The sequence below is a fragment of the Danio aesculapii genome, chromosome 14 (genome assembly GCF_903798145.1).
Source record: "Danio aesculapii chromosome 14, fDanAes4.1, whole genome shotgun sequence".
In the NCBI taxonomy this organism is placed as follows: Eukaryota; Metazoa; Chordata; class Actinopteri; order Cypriniformes; family Danionidae; genus Danio; species Danio aesculapii.
Genome location: NC_079448.1, coordinates 13,785,167 through 13,803,506, shown reverse-complemented (window position 1 = coordinate 13,803,506; position 18,340 = coordinate 13,785,167). Strand labels below are relative to the sequence as shown.

The window sequence follows — 18,340 nt, the reverse complement described above, 5'->3', positions numbered from 1 at the left end:
GGCATCCGTCAGCATTTCGCTTCATCTCACAGCACTTTCCCGGATGCATGCGGACCCGTTAGAAGTACATGATTTAAAATCTGCCATCATGGGACCACAGAGTAATAATCACTAATCACTATGGGCCCTTAAAAAAAGATGTCATAACAACTCTGATTGGCTGATGGCACCAAAAGAGCACACAATCCCAAACCCTTCACTAGTGAGCTGTTACATAAAGTCCATTTCGTGCTTTAAAAGCCCTCCAAAACACACCCTTGCACCGTTGAAAGAGATATGTTGATATATGTTGCACTTCTAATATATATAGATGTCTAAATTGACAACATACATGGAAAATTTTGAATGGCTGTCATTGTTTCGTGTGAAGCTGGTGCCTGAGCTAGACCAACCTAGATCCCATTAAAATGCTTTCATGTATTGCATTGTGGGATACTATGTAATCTGATGTGCTTTGTTGTATAATGCACATTTTGGCAGATCTGGATGTTATTGTACGTGCATACTTGACATTTGCATTACAATCATATATATAGCCTACAGTTGAAAAAAATTATGTGTGTAATTTTAATTCTTTTTCAAATCTTTCACTAGTGATGTTTAACAGAGCAAGGAAATTTATATTATATCATATCCTATTATAATTTTTCTTCTGGAGAAAGTCATTTCTTTTAGTTTGGTTTTAATGAAATAAAATAAACTGTTAACAATTTCCTGTAGAATTTACCATAACATACTGGCAGTGTACATTTTTAAGCTAAATCAAAATAATCTTATGAGTCCATTGAACTTATATCATGTTAAACTGACTTAAACAGCTTTGCGTAACTTACGAAATTAAGTTAGAATGTGATTAACTTAGTTTAATAAATTACAATGGCCTAAAACATATGCTGTCAGGACCTATTTGATCATATAATTTTTTACAGTGCAGTAACTTACTGTAATTCAATTCCAGCAAAAATACTGTATTTACATTTACAGCACTATTTATCTTGCTGTATATGTATTTACCGCATTGTAAATCTTTACTGTAAAATATACAGTAATTTTCACAATGCAACTTTAACTGTTCTACAGTAAAATACAGTTCAAATTACAGTTAACTACTGTGTAATTTACAAAATGCGTTAACCGTGTATATATAAATGTTATGGTCATTATTATTAGCCCCATTAAGATTTTTTCCTTGATTGGCTGTGGAATAAAACACTGTTGCCCAATATCTTGCATACTTAACCTACGGTAACTAGCCTAATATAATTAACCTAGTTAAGTCTTTAAACTGCAATCTAAGCTAGTTTCTAGTTTCTCATAAAATAACTTGCAAAATATCATGTTCTATCATCATGGCAAAGACATAAGTTTTTTTTTTTTTTTGATTGTTAGAAATAAGTTATTTAAACTTTTAGGTTTAAAAATGTGTTGAAAATAGGCATGGGACGATAACCGTTTTCAGGCTATACCGCGGTTGGAAAAACATTTTTTTTAATTAGTTTTTTTTGTTTTTTTGTTTGTTTTTTAGGACAACAGTATCTCCAGGAGAAAAGATATCCAAAAATGCCATTTTAAATTGTAAAGAAATCTGTGTTTTTAAAACTATCTGTTTTAATTATTTAGCCTGACATGTTTACTGATACAATTTTTTTTTTTTTTAATGTTTCTCAAAATAATATATTTTCTGTTTAAAGGGCAAAACATTTTTTTTTTTTTTTTTTTTTTTACCCAGACATTTAAAAAGAATTTATTGTAGAGCAGTAATCACAATATCGTGAAATCGTGAATTTTTTATCCAGGGTTATCATATCAGAATCTTATACCAGCCCATGACTAGTTAAACATTTTATTCTTCTGCACACTGTAAAAAAAACTTAAAAAACAACGGCCGTTAAATTACAGAAATATACAGTAAAATAACAGAAATTTACGGGAAATTTAAATTTAAGGAAACTTCTGTAATTTAATGTCCATTATTTTACGGTAAATTTCTGTAATTTAACAGCCGTTATTTTACATTTTTCTTTTCCAGCAGCTGGGGTAAAATAAAAATATAACGTATTGTAACATTAACATAACGTTCATTTAACAGTCATTTAACGTACAAGTAACGTAAAATTGTAAAATAATGGATTTTTTACAGTGCAGAGGACTTGGGAAACATTTGAAAAAGAATATAAATGTCACAATAATCTTGTCGTCAACTGTACAGAATACAGAAATTCTAGCATTTTTTTCAACAAAACCCTTGTCGATGTTTTTAAAAAGCACAATAAGCATTGACATGACTAATAAATTGTACAAGTGCAAAGTGTTATACAGTTAAAGTCACGTGATGCATTTAAATTGTTAAGTATGACTTGATGGATTTGATTTTGTGATTTGTTGAAGATATAAATGTCTTGCATGTGTTGTTTACATCATGTAAATAAATTGCTTTGTGCTAATGATTGTATCTATACCATAAGATGTGAAGGTTGTAATGTACTTGTATGCTTCATGTAAATGCAGAGATAACTACTGAATCGTCTTCTTGTAGGCCTCATTGGCACATGTAATATCTACTGTGATTGCAGTGAAACTAAATAAAAATTGCTTTTGAATATTTCCTGTTTAATCTCATCTTTGAGAAAACCGCAAAAGGGGAGCAGATTGATTGAAAGGAAAACAAATCTATATATTTGCATATTGGTTTTATTTGGTTCAGCGTCTTATCAAATCTGTTGAACTGCAAGACAAAGCCGTGGCATGACAAGATATAAGGAAAAAGAGTTAAAATGATCTGCTCCGCACCAACGTTTGGATGAAGTGGTTATGAAAACAAAACAATAATATCCACATTGCAGCTGTTGCATTATTCATCTCCAGTGCACAGCGCGGGGTTTTTCATGCTGTAATCACTTTTTGTTCAGTGTTGCACACAGGGGGCAAAAGGGGAGAGGAACCCTCAGAGAATTTAATAAGCTGTGGCATAAACCTCTAGATTCACTAAACATTCAATAAGCCTTTAGATGGTGTTCTGAACACAGATACTGTAAATAAAACATCAGACAAAGGTTTTCTATGTGTTATTCGTCCTACTTTGTCCTGTTCATGCAGTCTGGATGTGTTTTTGTTTTCACGATTGGTTATTTTGGAAAACGGCCATTTCAAAAAGCTCTTTCTTAAGGACAGTAAATTGGTTTTCTAAATCTATTCTAAACAGCAATGTACAAATCCATGCAAATAGGGTTATTTGCACAGTGTGTGTGTAATCATGTACGGCAGTATCCCTAATAGGTGTTTTCCAATAAAATAAAATAAAATAAAATAAAATAAAATAAAATAAAATAAAATAAAATAAAATAAAATAAAATAAAATAAAATAAAATAAAATAAAATAAAATAAAATAAAATAAAATAAAATAAAATAAAATAAAATAAAATAAAATAAAATAAAATAACAATTTCTTATGGAAGTCACTACCAAATTTAATTCAAACCAACTTTGTTGAACCAACATTTGCTTAAAGCAAATCTAATCAATGTCTGCCCTCTATTGGACAAAGTATGCTTTTTCTCCCTTCTCAGAATCAGGAACAAATCTAAAGGAAACTAATGTAACACTTTATTATTTTGCCTTAATATACACCTAATTAACAAATTTATTATTAGTTAATTAGGAGTTTTAGGTAGATGATTGGATCATGCAGAACAATTAAACAGCCAATATACAAGCTAATGATCTACTGGTCCCCATGCTAATGACCCATTAAAGCAGGGGTGCCCAAAGTTTTTCTTATAAAGGACAAAAAACCAAACTCGACTGAGGGCTGTGGGCCGAATATATGCCTTTGGTTGCCGCTCTACCAAATGGTTGACCATATTTTGACTGTTTTAAATAATGACTGTTTTAAACAAGCTGCACAGTGGCGCAGTGAGTAGCATGTTCACCTCACAGCAAGAAGATCGCTGGTGCGAGCCTCGGCTTGGTCAGTTGGGGTTTCTGTGTGGAGTTTGCATGTTCTCCCCATGTTTGCGTAGGTTTTCTCCGGGTGCTCCCCACAAGTCCAAAAACATATAGGTGAATTGGGTAGGCTAAATTGTCCGTAGTGTATGTCAGTGAAGGAGTGTGTATGGATGTTTCCCAGTGATAAGTTGAAGCTGGAAGGGCATCCACTGCGTAAAACAAATGCTGGATAAGTTGGCAGTCCATTCCGATGTGGCAACCCCAGATTAATAAAGGGACTAAGCTGAAAAGAAAATGAATGAATGAATGAATGCAACATTTGGCATAATTAAGTAAACAATGATATATTTTTGAGAAAAGTAAATAAATGACATTTTTTCTGTTTATGAATTATTCTGGCAGTAGGTGGAATAGAATCAAATGAAAAATAAAATAATTAATAATTCTAATTCAAACGCTTAAATAGTCTATTTTGTCTGTTAACTGGCCAGCATATTAAAAATCTTCCATATAAACATTATCTACTGAAACACAGTCACTGTTATCATTTTATTGTAACAAAACAGAGCAAAAACTATTGTAATTATTACTGCTATATTGTTCTCTTTTGTTATCTGCCGAATTAAAAAATTTTTTTAACATAAACTATGAAGCATTGCTTTCTATATTCATTCATTCATTTTCATTTGGCTTAGTTCCTTTATTCATCAGGGGTCGCCACAGCGGAATGAACCACCAACTTATCCAGCATATGTTTTACACAGCGGATGCCCTTCCAGCTGCAACCCAGTACTGGGAAACATCCATACACACTCATTCATTCATTTTTTCTTTGGCTTAGTCCCTTTATTCATCAGGGGTCACCAAAGCGGAATGAACCACCAACTTATCCAGCATGTTTTACGCAGCGAATGCCCTTCCAGCTGCAACCCAATACTGGGAAATACTTTCAATTATATTAACTAAATATTTATTAATAATTGTTTAATTATTACAGTGTTTAGGCTAGAAATAAATGAAATGTAATTACAAGTTTAGTAAAATAAATATAAATAAAATATAAATATAAATTAAATAAAATATAAAGTTTTTAACATAATAAATGGTCAAACGTGGTTAATATTTAACTCACTGTTCTTATGAAAAAAGATTTGCCTTTTAGGCCCACGATGCTTCAGGCTATGTGTTAATGTTAACCAATACAAATGAACTTCGTAACGACATTGTGTGTGACTCATCATTGCAACTCCACAACAAATACATCACATAATAATCATTAGTTAAGTTCTTACTGTAGTATTTCTCACAAAAGTTATGTGGGATCTGTTTCCTTCATGTCTGCTACTCATAGATATTTACATTAGATGTCACCTACGCTATTGTTGTCTATTGGAAGGAATACGTTAATGGATCCGCCGTTTTAGTACAGGGTAGCACTCCTTTAAAATGAATGTGAGACCAAGGGGCAGTAGAGGACTGGCCATCAAGAACCAGACATATATACACATATATACATGTACATATATATGATCGATACATTATAATTTTACATCACTTTTATACATCGATCGAAGTGATTGCTCGGACAAAAAGCACGTGTTTGTGTGCATGGAAATGTATTATCCTCCCTACCTGTTAAATTTGATCTATGTGATTCGTTTGAATCTCTCGGTTACGAACTTAGCCGTCAGTAATACAAGTTTCTAGCACCGCTGCATATTGTTGCCATATTTCATTTACATTGTTTGCTTATTTATTCAACAAAACTAGCATAAGCCTAGTATTTAGTGCGAGTTGGTGCTACTTTGCCTTATGGTCAGTGCAGTAAGTGACTGTACATCATCAATAATGTTACTTGTTTAGCACAAAAGTTCATAACATATAAAATCGTAAAAAGGAAAATCTTACCTATGAAATCTTATGCCTTTGTGCTTTGTTTTCTTTGTTTGCTCATTACTACACCCATACACAGCGCTAAAGTCCAGCATCTTCACATTGGCTTTAGTCTTGACTATGACATTTGTCCTGAGAACATTGTACAAATGAGCATGCAATATCTAGTGTATATATCTATGTCTGTCCCTGTGCTGAGGCAGCTGAGGTGGAGATTGAGGCACACTCTGACATGCAAGTGGGAACGGTGGGCGGGTAGAACTAGCATTAAAGGCACATTCCACAAAAACAGCTACATTGTGTTCAGAGCAGAAAATTCCAATATTCAGAAAGGTATAATAAATAATCTGATGGGTGTTTTGAGCTGAAACTTTACAGACACGTTCTGCAGAACCCAAAAGACTTATCTTACATTGTGTAAAAGGGGTAAAATATGTGCCTTTTAAATGATGAAATTTCTAAAATATATATACATTTCTGTCTACGATGATGAACGATGGATGCCAATGGTAAACAGGGTTGATATTTATCTCTTTTTGATAAAGCTGCACAAGTAAACCATTGTATAAACCACACCGACAAGTGTTGTTTTGGACGATGTGTACACAAAGCAACTCTGTGGAAATTGTTTGAAGAGTTTTTTTGATTATTACCCAGGCCCGTAGCCAGGGGGCTTCGAGTAGTTCGAAAGACCCACCTTCCCATTGACAAAGTCCTGAATTTGGCCCATTTTTAACCCATTTTTGACAGTATGTCATCATAAATTGTGAAAATAACAAATTTAATTAGGACAAATTTAATTTTTAATTATTCAAATTTACAAATTCTGACTGAGGAAATGAGCTGACCAGTTTGTTATTTACCTACAGGCTACAGTTCCCAATAAAGTTTTAATAAAGTTTTTAAATTGGTTTTTAATATGTTTTAATAGATTCCTAAAATTTTTTTAATGATGAATGATAATAAATTTGTATTTTAAATATGTCTTTTTTCATACTTTATTCAAAATGTTTATTTAAAATTCTAATCTCATACCACTTTTTATAAAACTGTAACAAACTGCCGTTTAAATGCACAGTGCTAAATAAACACGTTGTGATAAAATAGTTTGACAAAATTGTAGGAACATTTTTGTTGCATCAAAAAGCGTGCTTATGATCATCATCCGACAAGCTAATGCAGCAAATATTAGTGCTTAAAATGTCTCTAAAATGCAGTATTTGAACCTCATTGTACTAGAATTTTGATAGAGTAACTGCAAAAATGTCCACTTTTTGAGAAAAAAGTACCACACCTTTGAATAGGCTGACTACGGGCCTGGCGTTAACTTATAGAAATGTGAAGGAATGCACGTAAACAAGCGCTACAGTATTGTGGACGTCTCCCGGAAGTGTCGTCACTGACCATGACCTTACTCTCTTCAGTCACGTACAGTCATGTAGACGGGACACACGAATGATCGAGAAATGTAGGAGTAGAGAAAAAATCACTTACGGAAAGCCGCATAGTCTTGTTTACTCTGGTAAGTACCCATTCACGTTTGTGTTTATTTATTTATTCATGTTAATGTTTTACTCGTGCTGACTAAATCAGCTCATTCATTCAGAAAGAGGAAACATGCGTTAGCCGAGAGCTAACTGTTAATGGCACGAGTAACCCTTCTGCATGACATTTAGCTGAAGTATCGTTAGAAGAGAAAGGCGTTGTTTATGATGGTGTTACGTTGTTTTACTGCGTGTCTGTACTAATGCTATTCATAACAAAGTTGTCTAACGTTACTAATTGTTTTTTTCTTCTCTTAAAATTGTCGTTCTATACCTGTCTAAGACTTTTAGGCAAGATCTTGTCAAAACCCAATGATTTGTCTGCCTTCTGACTTCGATGATCGCTGTCATAACGTCTTCCATTTTCCGCATTATAACGTTTTGTCTCAACAAAAACGTATTGTCTTCATGAATTATTTGACTTTTCTGGTTTAAAGACTGAGTGCAATGCTCATTTAGATCTTGTCTAATCCTGCTAAGTGGCTTTCTGCAAAAATTTTGTGGACTTCGTAATAGCGGTTTTCAGTATCATCTTATGAAAACATAGTGAGCTGCTTGCTTAGATAATATTTTTGTCACCACAAGCTTATTCAGTGTCAAATGGCATATGTTGTTATAACGGGTAAAGTTGGTTTTATATTCACACATCCACACTTAATTTCACACAAGTATTGTTTGCAAACTCGAAATGGGGAAATCACATTAGCAGCCAATGACTATCAAAGTACAAGATTGTTGACAGTCATTTAAACAGGGCTAACTTTGTTTTGAAGTTGTACTTTCATGGTATTTAATACTGAATATTTAAATTAGCAAGATAAACAAAATAAAGTTATAGAAGTCAGGGGTTCCCAGTTCCCAGCATTCTTTAAAATATCTTCTTTTGTGTTTAACAATACACGAAATACTATGTTACTGAATCCGCAAATTCTGAATGTGTCAATTAGTTATGTAGCTCGTGTTGAGTTCTTTGAGTGGCAGTTTGTGAGTCCTATTGATTAAAGTGTTAGTTTGGCCAAAAGTGAAAATTATGGTATTATTACTCGCCCTATTGTAATCCAATTCCCTGAGATTTGGATTAGAACACAAATGAAGATGATTTCAATGAAATCCAAGCGGTCACCCATCCTCCATTTACAGATAGGGTCCTAAGATGTTCAAAGTCCAGAAGAGGAACCTAAAACCTTCCATGTGACCTCAGTGGTTCAGCTGTAATCTTACTAAGCTCCAAAAAAAAAAAAAAAAAAGCCTTTGTGTGCCAAAACAATGTGAATATTACACTGTTTGCTTGTATATTGTCTTCTTCATCATGTTTTCAGGGTGCATGTTTAATAAGAGCAGTATGACATATTTCCCAGAGTAAATAATAACAGTATTTTTATTTTTAGCTAAACTAATCTTTTTTGCTCTGGATGCTTGTATAACAAGATGATGTATTGTGTATGCTCATAAAACAAATTTCATTCTTTAATAAGTTTCCCCATGCCTGTCCTTAAGATGTCTCTTGTGTAGGTAAAATGCCTCATTTATTATTTACTGTCTGTCTTTGTCTTTTGTTGCAGGTTTTAGCACAAGCAGGTTGAGAGGGAACAATGGTGAAGTATTTTAGCTGTGTGGGCTTTCTGAAGAGCTCATGGGACCAAGTGTCTTTGGCTTTCTGGCAGAGATACCCCAACCCCTACAGGTGCGTCATATTTCTATACATGTGTGTGTGTGTGTGTGTGTGTGTGTGTGTGTGTGTGTGTGTGTGTGTGTGTGTGTGTGTGTGTGTGCATGTGTATAGCATAGTTTTTTTTTTTATTCTTTTTCAAAATATAGTATACATATTTATAGTATATGATATAGATGGGCATCATCTCCTGCAGTTACTAAACACTGATATGGGATTATATAATATATATATTAATTCAGTGCAGCAATAGTTTATGTAACAAATATCTGTAATACTTCAGTTTTAGGATCAATTTTCATTGTTAAATAGTTTCTGCCTATTATTGAATGTGCCATATACTGCATTGATTCAATAAGTTAAATTGTTCTCTGATGTCTACATAGTAGGTATGTGGCTTAGGTAAGTGCAAAAAAATCTCCAGAAATGAATTACCCCATAAAATACCCCTAGAATCAGAAGGTCTTTATTGACCATATTTGGAACAATCATGAATATTAATGAACTCTGATCTGACACACAGTTATCAGTGCCTGTTTCTTTTTCACTCATTTACTTACACATCATGTACTCTGAAATAAACACAAGAAAGAAAAAAAAATGCTTCATTTGTCCAAAAAAGTTTTAGCAAACGGAACGGATGTAGGACTGGGCGATTTTTTTTATTATTTTTTTATTTTTTATTTTTTATTTATTTTTTTATTTATTTATTTTTTTATTTATTTTTTTTTAAGATTGCCATTGTTGCTCATTTCTGTTGTGTGATTGGCTCTTAGATCAATATAGAGTAAAAAAGTCCAGAGCTTATCATTGTTATTGACATAAATTTTATCGCGATTCGATATATCGTTTATCCGCCCAGCCCTAAGTAGATGTCTTGCTAAATCTTTTTAACTTAAGTGATGGAGATGTCTATTTTGCCTACATGCAGTGAGTGAGCTATCTTATATAAACCACCCAAGTAACCTATTTTGCTCCCCAGTTGTGTTGTAGATAAAATATAGGCTAAATTAGGGCTGGGCGATATGGTAAACATGCAATCTCGATAATTATTTTCCATATTAAATCATAATGATATATATTTCGATATATGTTGTTGATGCTTCCAGGTTTAAAAGAGTTTCCCAACAATGAATAAAACCAGAAAAAGTAGAGGGTCCATTAAATGGCATAACATATTTTTCTGCGGCAAAATATCTGTAATATTAACACCCTTTTAGATTTCCATTGTTGTACATTTCTGCTCTGTGATTGGCTCTTAGATCAATATAGAGTTAAAAAGGTCCAGAGCCTCTCACTGTTATTGAAATACATTTTATCACAATTCGATATAATAACGTTTATTGGCCCAGCCGGGCGACGCAGTAGGTAGTGCTGTCGCCTCACAGCAAGAAGGTCGCTGGTTCGAGCCTGGGCTGGGTTAGTTGGCGTTTCTGTGTGGAGTTTGCATGTTCTCCCTGCGTTTGCGTGGGTATCCTCCGGGTGCTCTGCTTTCCCCCACAGTTCAAAGACATGAGGTACAGGTGAATTGGGTAGGCTAAATTGTCCGTAGTGTATGTGTGTGAATGCAAGAATGTATGGATGTTTCCCAGAGATGGGTTGCAGCTGGAAGGGCATCCGCTGCGTAAAATATGTGCTGGATAAGTTGGCAGTTCATTCCGCTGTGGCGACCCCAGATTAATAAAGGGACTAAGCCGAAAAGAAAATTAATGAATGATATTGGCCCAGCCCTAGGCTAAATTATAATTGAACTCATCAAAGGAGGCAGACAAGGATGTATTGTGTTGTATTTTAAATGTAAATGAAACAGCCAGGAATTAACATTAACCTCTGCATAAACAGGTGATGTTTAATAAAGTGTACTGCTGTTCTTTCACTTCAGAAAAATGACTGAATGAAAAAGAGCAGAGTGATATGGCACGTGTATTTTACCTCATTCTGTACACATACATTGCAATGTACGTGGCAAATTTTACAATAAACACTAAAAATGGAATAACATGAGATACAGTTAAACCTATGATATGTTCAACTGCATCTATTGCATCTATTTTAATCTATCATGTTAGTTATCACGGATGTTTGCAGTTCACCCAATAATGAAAATTGCCTTATAATTTACTCATGCGGTTTTAAACCTTTATGAGAACGTATTTTGAAGAATGCTGGTTTCTGGGACCCATCAACTTTTATAATAGGAAACAAAGTCAATGCAAGTCAATGAGTCTCAGCTGCCAGCTTTTTGTGTTTAACAGAAGAAAGAAACTCAAACAGGTTTTAAACAAGGGTGAGTACATGGTGACAGAATTTTCATTTTGGGTGAACAATCACATTCATAATTGATGATAATTGACTTTGTTAGAATAGTTTCTTAAGGAGTCAGTATTCCTTTTAGTGCATTATCTTCGTGAGCATAAGACACTAAATTCAAACCCTAAGTATGTCTTAATTTGACCAGCTGTTTATTTTGGGGTACTTTTGTTTTACTTTTGAGGTACTTGGTTCTTCTTGTTGATCTTTATTCATTTAATTCTATATCATTTATATCATCTGTTTGTATTTCTCAGTAATCATGTTTTAACTGAAGACATCATATTTCGGGAAGTAACTCCAGACAACTGTCTGAAATCCAGACGTCTCTTGACCAAAACAAGCAGAGCTCCTCGCTGGGCGGAGAAGTTTCTGCCCGCTCATATGGCACAGAAGGCTTACATCATCGAGGACTCTGTGGTGGATCCTCAGGGCAGGACCTTGACCACTCTCACCTGGAACATCAGCCACGCGCGTGTTATGGTAGGCCGCCATTCCTCTTATGCCAATTTTACACTGCATGATTAGTCTCATTAAAAATCTCAGACCATTGTTGTTTATACACTGCTTGGCTCTCTGGGATAGCATTCATTTGCTGTTGGATTCACATTGTACAATGGATTGGTTACAATCTTTATAATGGAAAGAAAAGCCAAAAACTGGCCCACAAGCTACCTTTTCCTCCATAACTTGTTCTCTTATTGCGTGTAACTCACTGTTGATGCCTTTTTAAGTCAGAACTCAATTCACCAGCAGGATTTAGATCCAGATATTTATCATGCCAAATATTTCATGTGTGTCTGCAACGCCTTGGTGATTCTTTTTTATCATGTGTTTAATAATCAGACCCCATAGTTTTTCTGATTTTTTTTCACAAATTATTCCATATATATATATATATGTACGTTTGTGTGTGTGTGTGTGTGTGTTAACAGTTGAAGTCAGAATTGTTAGCCCCCCTGATTTATTAGCCCCCCTGTTTATTTTTTATTTTTTTATCCAATTTCTGTTTAACGGAGAGATTTTTTTTTAGCACTTTTATAAACATAATAGTTTTAATAACTCATTTCTAATAACTGATTTATTTTATCTCTGCCATGATGACAGTAAATAATATTTGACTATATATTTTTCAAGACACTTCTATGAAGCTTAAAGTGACATTTAAAGGCTTAACTAGGTTAATTAGGTAGGTTAGTGTAATTAGCCAAGTAATTGTATAACGATGGTTTGTTCTGTAGACAGTCGGAAAAAAAATTTGCTTAAAGGGGCTAATAATTTTGACCTTAAATGGTTCTTAAAATTTTTTACTTTAAAGCTGCTTTTATTCTAGCCAAAATAAAACAAAAAAGACTTTCTCCAGAGAAAAAAATATTATCAGACATACTGTGAAAATTTCCTTGCTCTGTGAAACATTATTTGGGAAATATTTAAAAAAGAAAAGAAAAAAATTCAACGGGGGGGGCTAATAATTCTGACTTCAACTGTATATAATAATAATTATCAAAAATGCGTTCATATTGCGCAGTGACATGAAATATTATAGAACCCACCACCAAATACATGAAGACCAAAGTAATGGCCATGGTTTAAAAATTTAAGGAGTAGAAAGTACAGATATTTGTTTAAAAAAGATACCAGAAAAATATACTTAAGGACAATAACAAAGTATTTGCACTTCGTTACTTCCCGTCTCTGGTCTTGTGTCAAGACAAGATCTAAAACGGTAGGGACTAAGCCAAACGAAGGTTGTATAACTCTTATTTTTATTCACGATCTTACTAATCTCTCAGATTTCACTCCCCAGAGCATCTGACATGTACCTCACTCAGGACATGCGTTGAGGGCTTCCCCTAACGTAATACACTTAAAGCATGGATTGCCGTAAAACTCGTCAATGCCAAGGAAGCGTTTTTTTTCTCGTTAACTGCAGGAAAAGAGTTAAACAAAATCATGTATTGATTTCACAAACATCATAATACCAGCCATGTTCCATTGCTCTGTTTGTTAGATGTTTGCTCCAACTTTCTTTTGCAGTCTGAAGCATGTAAAACGCACAAAACACCCAATTTTGCCACATGATGCATCTTTGCATCGTCTTCACGTGTAAATCACTCATGCTTCATCCGTGTCTGCTTACTGCACAGGCTGCAAAACAATTTCCCTCCACTTCCATATAATATACTGATTGTGAGGGCACAGGTGAGACGTTATTTGTCGAGAGATACTCAAATATCTATAAGTCATGTAAAACAATTCATTGCAAACTAAAATAAATATAATTTGATTATATGGTTTGGAATTGGATGTTTTATGAGATTATTAAAATTTTTTTGATTATTTTGTGTTTAATTAAGAATTTTACAGGATCTAAAAAATTTGTGACTTTGTTGATTTTGCATTGGAAATCAGCGATCGCGGAATCGTGAAAAACTGGAGTGTCTAAATAATTTACACTGTGTGATTGTGACTCGCCCTAACGAGCACAGTTTACCTCTGATTTCACAAAATCTGTCTGCGAGTAAAAATCTGAGCTGAAATTGATCAGTGTGATCTCTTCATTACGGTCTCACAAAGCTGGTAACGAGTCATATTACAACCCGAAAAATATTAAGGATTTATATCTTTCAGAATCAAGCCTAGTTTAGAAGACCTGTGACTGCATTACAATGCAGTATGAATTTTTTGCACGGTTAAAAATAAATACGATCTCATGTTGTGTCAATCACATTTACACACTGTCTCCAAACCTTTTAGCCGTTTATCATATAGGGTTTGTTTCTCATCTGTAGCAAGTGCTTTTTGACATTTCCAGTACAACAAGCATAAGAGTTAGAGTGGAAATTATGGGTGTAACAAAACACTCATGTAATGATTAGCTCTGATCTGTTATACTGATGTCACAATAAAAATCCAGATTAGTTCATTAATTAAAAAACATTCTTAAGATTCTTCTAGGATGACTAAAATGTCTAAATTAAGAAAGAAATTGACTTAAATTAGTTTAGCTTAGCTTTGGTTATTGAAGCTAAAATCTAAATATTGAAAAAGAGCAACAATTATGCTAAGCTTAAAATATATAAATTATGATAATTTACACCCATAAATATTTGGAAGGTGACTGTGTTTAAAAATGCAAACCTGTGAAGGGCCTTGACTGTGCATTAAAGGGATCGTTTACCCAATAATGACAATATACTGTACATTTACTGAACCTCATGTGGTTTTAAAGTGTTTCTCACTTCTGATCAACATAAAGTAATATATAAAGAAATATTTAAGATATTTAAAGAATTGTGTAGCCATTAACATTGAAAGAGGAAAAATTACTGTGGAAGTCAAATTTTTAAAATATTATGTACAACAGAGGACAATATTTGGGTGAACTGTCCCTTTAATGCCACCTAAAGTCACAGCGTGCTGGTTTGAGCCCCCCTAAAAATGTCAAAGTCTAAGTTATAAAGGTCTACAAATGGTACATGAGTAGTTATTATAATAGGGTTTCTGCTTAACGCAGTGATAAAGTGGCTGACAACTGACTACACATGAACAACAACCACATGTTTTTGTTTGCAGAGTATTGAAGAGCGTTGTGTGTACAGAGTAAATCCTGAAAACAGCGGTTGGACTGAAATCGAGAGACAAGCCTGGGTTTCCTCCAAGCTCTACGGCCTCTCTAGAGCAATTCAGGTCAGTGAGTGAAAGGACACATAAGCACACCCACGTTGATCTCAAAGAAAGCGTTATTACAGTAGTGTGTGTTTATGTGATCTGTTTAAATCCACTTGAATGACATTCTGCTGCCTGGATGGTTGGATTAACGTCAAGACATGCAGAGTGTGTGGTGTTTATAGCTAACAGCTGTTTAGTCTGTAGTTGAATGACCTCACTGTACTTTCTCAATGGCTGGCAGCAATGAGTGTTGTTGTTTTTATTTAAGTGCTTTCTATGTTTATTCTATTCTCAGGAATTTGGACTGGCCCGGTTTAAGAGCAATGTTACAAAGACCATGAAAGGCTTTGAGTACATACTGGCTAAGATGCAAGGTAAGAGACCAGCTAGAGTTCAGAGATGCAGCAGCTGCTTAAAGAGGTCTTGTGATGCTTTAGAATACATACATTGGTTCTTTGTTTTGTTTATTATAGGCCTGAGCGAAAAATCCAAACCAATTTTCATGCACATTTTGTCAGTAAAGCCAGTTCTAGTGAAACCTCAAGAGTCGTAACGTTAGTTCATTGACAAGCTACACAATAAATCATGTTCAAATCAGTTTAATCAGACTCTAATGAAATTAAGATGTTCCACGATAATGACCAATGATAATAACTGTTCTTACTGAATTCTCTGTAATACATGCTGAATTTTAAAATATATCATATAAATAGGGTTGTCAAAAGTATTGACTTCAATAACAATCAGTGCTGAAGCTTTAACAACATCCATTTCCTGCTTACTTTCGAGCCCGTTCTGAAATGTCGCTGATTAGCTATTGTGTTCACGTGTTCAGCAGATATGACTGTGATTGGCTGTGAAGGTCATCGGTTTTCTGTTCTTCACCGCTGTTAACCAAATGTAAACACTGATACACAAACAGTGGAGTGTTGCAAATCCATCAGTGGTTTGGTCAATTATCAGCTCATAGACAGATCAGCTGATTGGTGCAGCTTTGAAATGCTATCAAATGTTAGTGGGAAGGTCATTCATTCATTTATTTTCCTTCAACTTAGTCTCTATTTCAGATGTTTCACACTGCGGATGCCTTTCCAGCCACAACCTAGTACTGGGAAACGCGCTTACACACTCATTCATACTCGCAGCCATGCACTAAGGCCTATTTAGTTTATTCAATTCACCTATAGTGCATGTCCTGTGAAGGCTGTGAATACTTATGTACATGTGATTTTTCAGGTTTTTTATTTGTGATAAATTTGCAACAATTCAAAACCTCTTTTCACATTGTCATTATGGGATATTGTGTGTAGAATTGAGAAAATAAATCAATTTAATCCATTTTGGAATAAGGCTGTAACATAAAAAAATGTGGAAAAAGTGAAGCGCTATGAAAACTTTCTGAATGCACTGTGTATAGAGCCGCATTAAACATGTATTTGAGGAATGTTTGAGTGGAGTAATAAAGAAAGGACGTGATGAAATTGAAACAAGTGGCCACAAGAGACACATTTGAGTGTTTGTAAAATGAGAAACAAAGCATCTCAAAGCTTTGAATCAAAGGCCCGTTTGCACTGAGTGGTACGGTACGGTTCGGTTTGGTATGCTTTTATAGCCGTTTCCACTGTCAAAAGGCATACCGAACCGTACCGTACCACTTTTTCGCCACCCTTTCGAAAGGGTACCAAACACGAGAAAGGGTACCTAAAGGCGGAGCCACATGTGCAGCTGAATGCTATTGGTTTACAGAGATACGTCATTCGCTTGCGCAACAAGCCAGAATGAAAACAAAAAACCGCCATGTTTAAAATACACACACAGCTGAGAGATTACAGCGGAAATACATATACATATAATAACGAGCCATGGTCGATCCGGGCTCAAACAAACCTTGTCGTCGTCTTGATGAACAGCACAAAGCCATGGAGTAGAGCAGATTTACCCTGTGCCGCGTAGTTTTTTTACGAGGCAGTCTGAGGCGGGAGCGGTTTCGCTTTCTTCCTTGTGCTCGCCGCGCGTCTATATCTGAAATAACAAACTTCTTGAGCTGATGATAATAACCTGCGCTTGATTATTGACGTGCTTTTGAAACCTGATCCTGTCAGACACTGACAAACGCGAGAGTGAAGCGCGGAAAAACAAAGGAGAAGCCGGAAAAAAAGGAGCACATTATTTATCAGCAAACATAAACAGAATGCCATGTATAACTAACTTATTATCGTCACCTTTTGGACTATTATGAACCGGAAATGACGGAATTACTCTCTAACAGAGGCTACATGTGCTGCTGAAGATTACAGACACAGATAAGAGGTTTTCACTGACTGTAGGCTATATTTTGTGTTGTTTTTGAACCTAAAAACGGGCAAAATGTCTGCTGTGTGTAGGTCTTCTGTAGTTGGTAACATATTGGAGACTGTAAAGGGCTGTATGTGTTTATATATATGTTCATTTATTTATTTAATATAATTACAGACGTTACAGTAGGCTGTTTCGCACTGTCATTGATCTGCAGTTATAATCAACTCATGTTCATAGAAAAGTTAGTAATAAACATTTCTACACAAGTATTTATGTGTGTAAAGCCTCTGTTTTGTGAGAAGAGCTTCTCATATGATATGTGAGCGACCTGTACAGTTTTATTGTAGACATTTCCTCGAGCGAGAATGACGTCGACTGAAACTTTCTGTCATACACCACGCCCACCAAAAGGGTACCCTTGTTAGTGGAAACGCAAGCTTGATAAAGGTGACCCGTACCAAACCGTACCGTACCGTACCGTACCGTACCAGTCAGTGGAAACGAGCCACAAGTGAACCGATTGCTTCACAAAGTGCAGTGTTGGAAACTCCACACACACACTGGGGACACCTGCTGGTCAATGCTGTGTAAATGCAACAAAAACAGCTTTTTTAAATCTATTGCAAACGTTTATTTGAACGCATGTGTGTACACAGCAGGGCTTCTCAATGTCTACATTAAAAGGTCCAAATCTGAATTTGTATTGAGGTCAAAGGTCCAGAACTATTGATATTACATAACTTCTAACAATCTTAGACTAACAATCTTTTTTCAGATTGTCATTTTGAGTTATTGTGTGTAGAATTTTGAGGAAATAAATTAATTTAATCCATTTTGGAATAAGGCTGTAACAAAAAATAATGTGGAAAAAGTGAAGAGCTATGAATACTTTCTGGATGCACTGTATATTAAACACTAAATGAAAAGGGAACCATTACAAAGCATCATATGGCCTCTTTAATTGTTAATTAGTTGTGTAAATGTTGTCAGTTAAACTTAATCTTATTA

The 18,340-nt window shown here is 34.7% G+C and overlaps 1 protein-coding gene across 1 annotated transcript in view; it reads left to right on the top strand.

Moving 5' to 3' along the window:
- Window positions 1-7,251: 7,251 nt before the first annotated feature.
- Window positions 7,252-18,340, top strand: part of prelid1a (PRELI domain containing 1a) — an 11,892-nt gene continuing 803 nt past the window's right edge. The window contains exons 1-5 of the mRNA XM_056472638.1: window positions 7,252-7,361; window positions 8,946-9,067; window positions 11,620-11,845; window positions 14,939-15,052; window positions 15,330-15,408. Of these exons, the coding sequence (XP_056328613.1) occupies window positions 8,976-9,067; window positions 11,620-11,845; window positions 14,939-15,052; window positions 15,330-15,408 (511 nt within the window). The 5' untranslated portion in view covers window positions 7,252-7,361; window positions 8,946-8,975. The remainder of the gene's footprint in view (window positions 7,362-8,945; window positions 9,068-11,619; window positions 11,846-14,938; window positions 15,053-15,329; window positions 15,409-18,340) is intronic.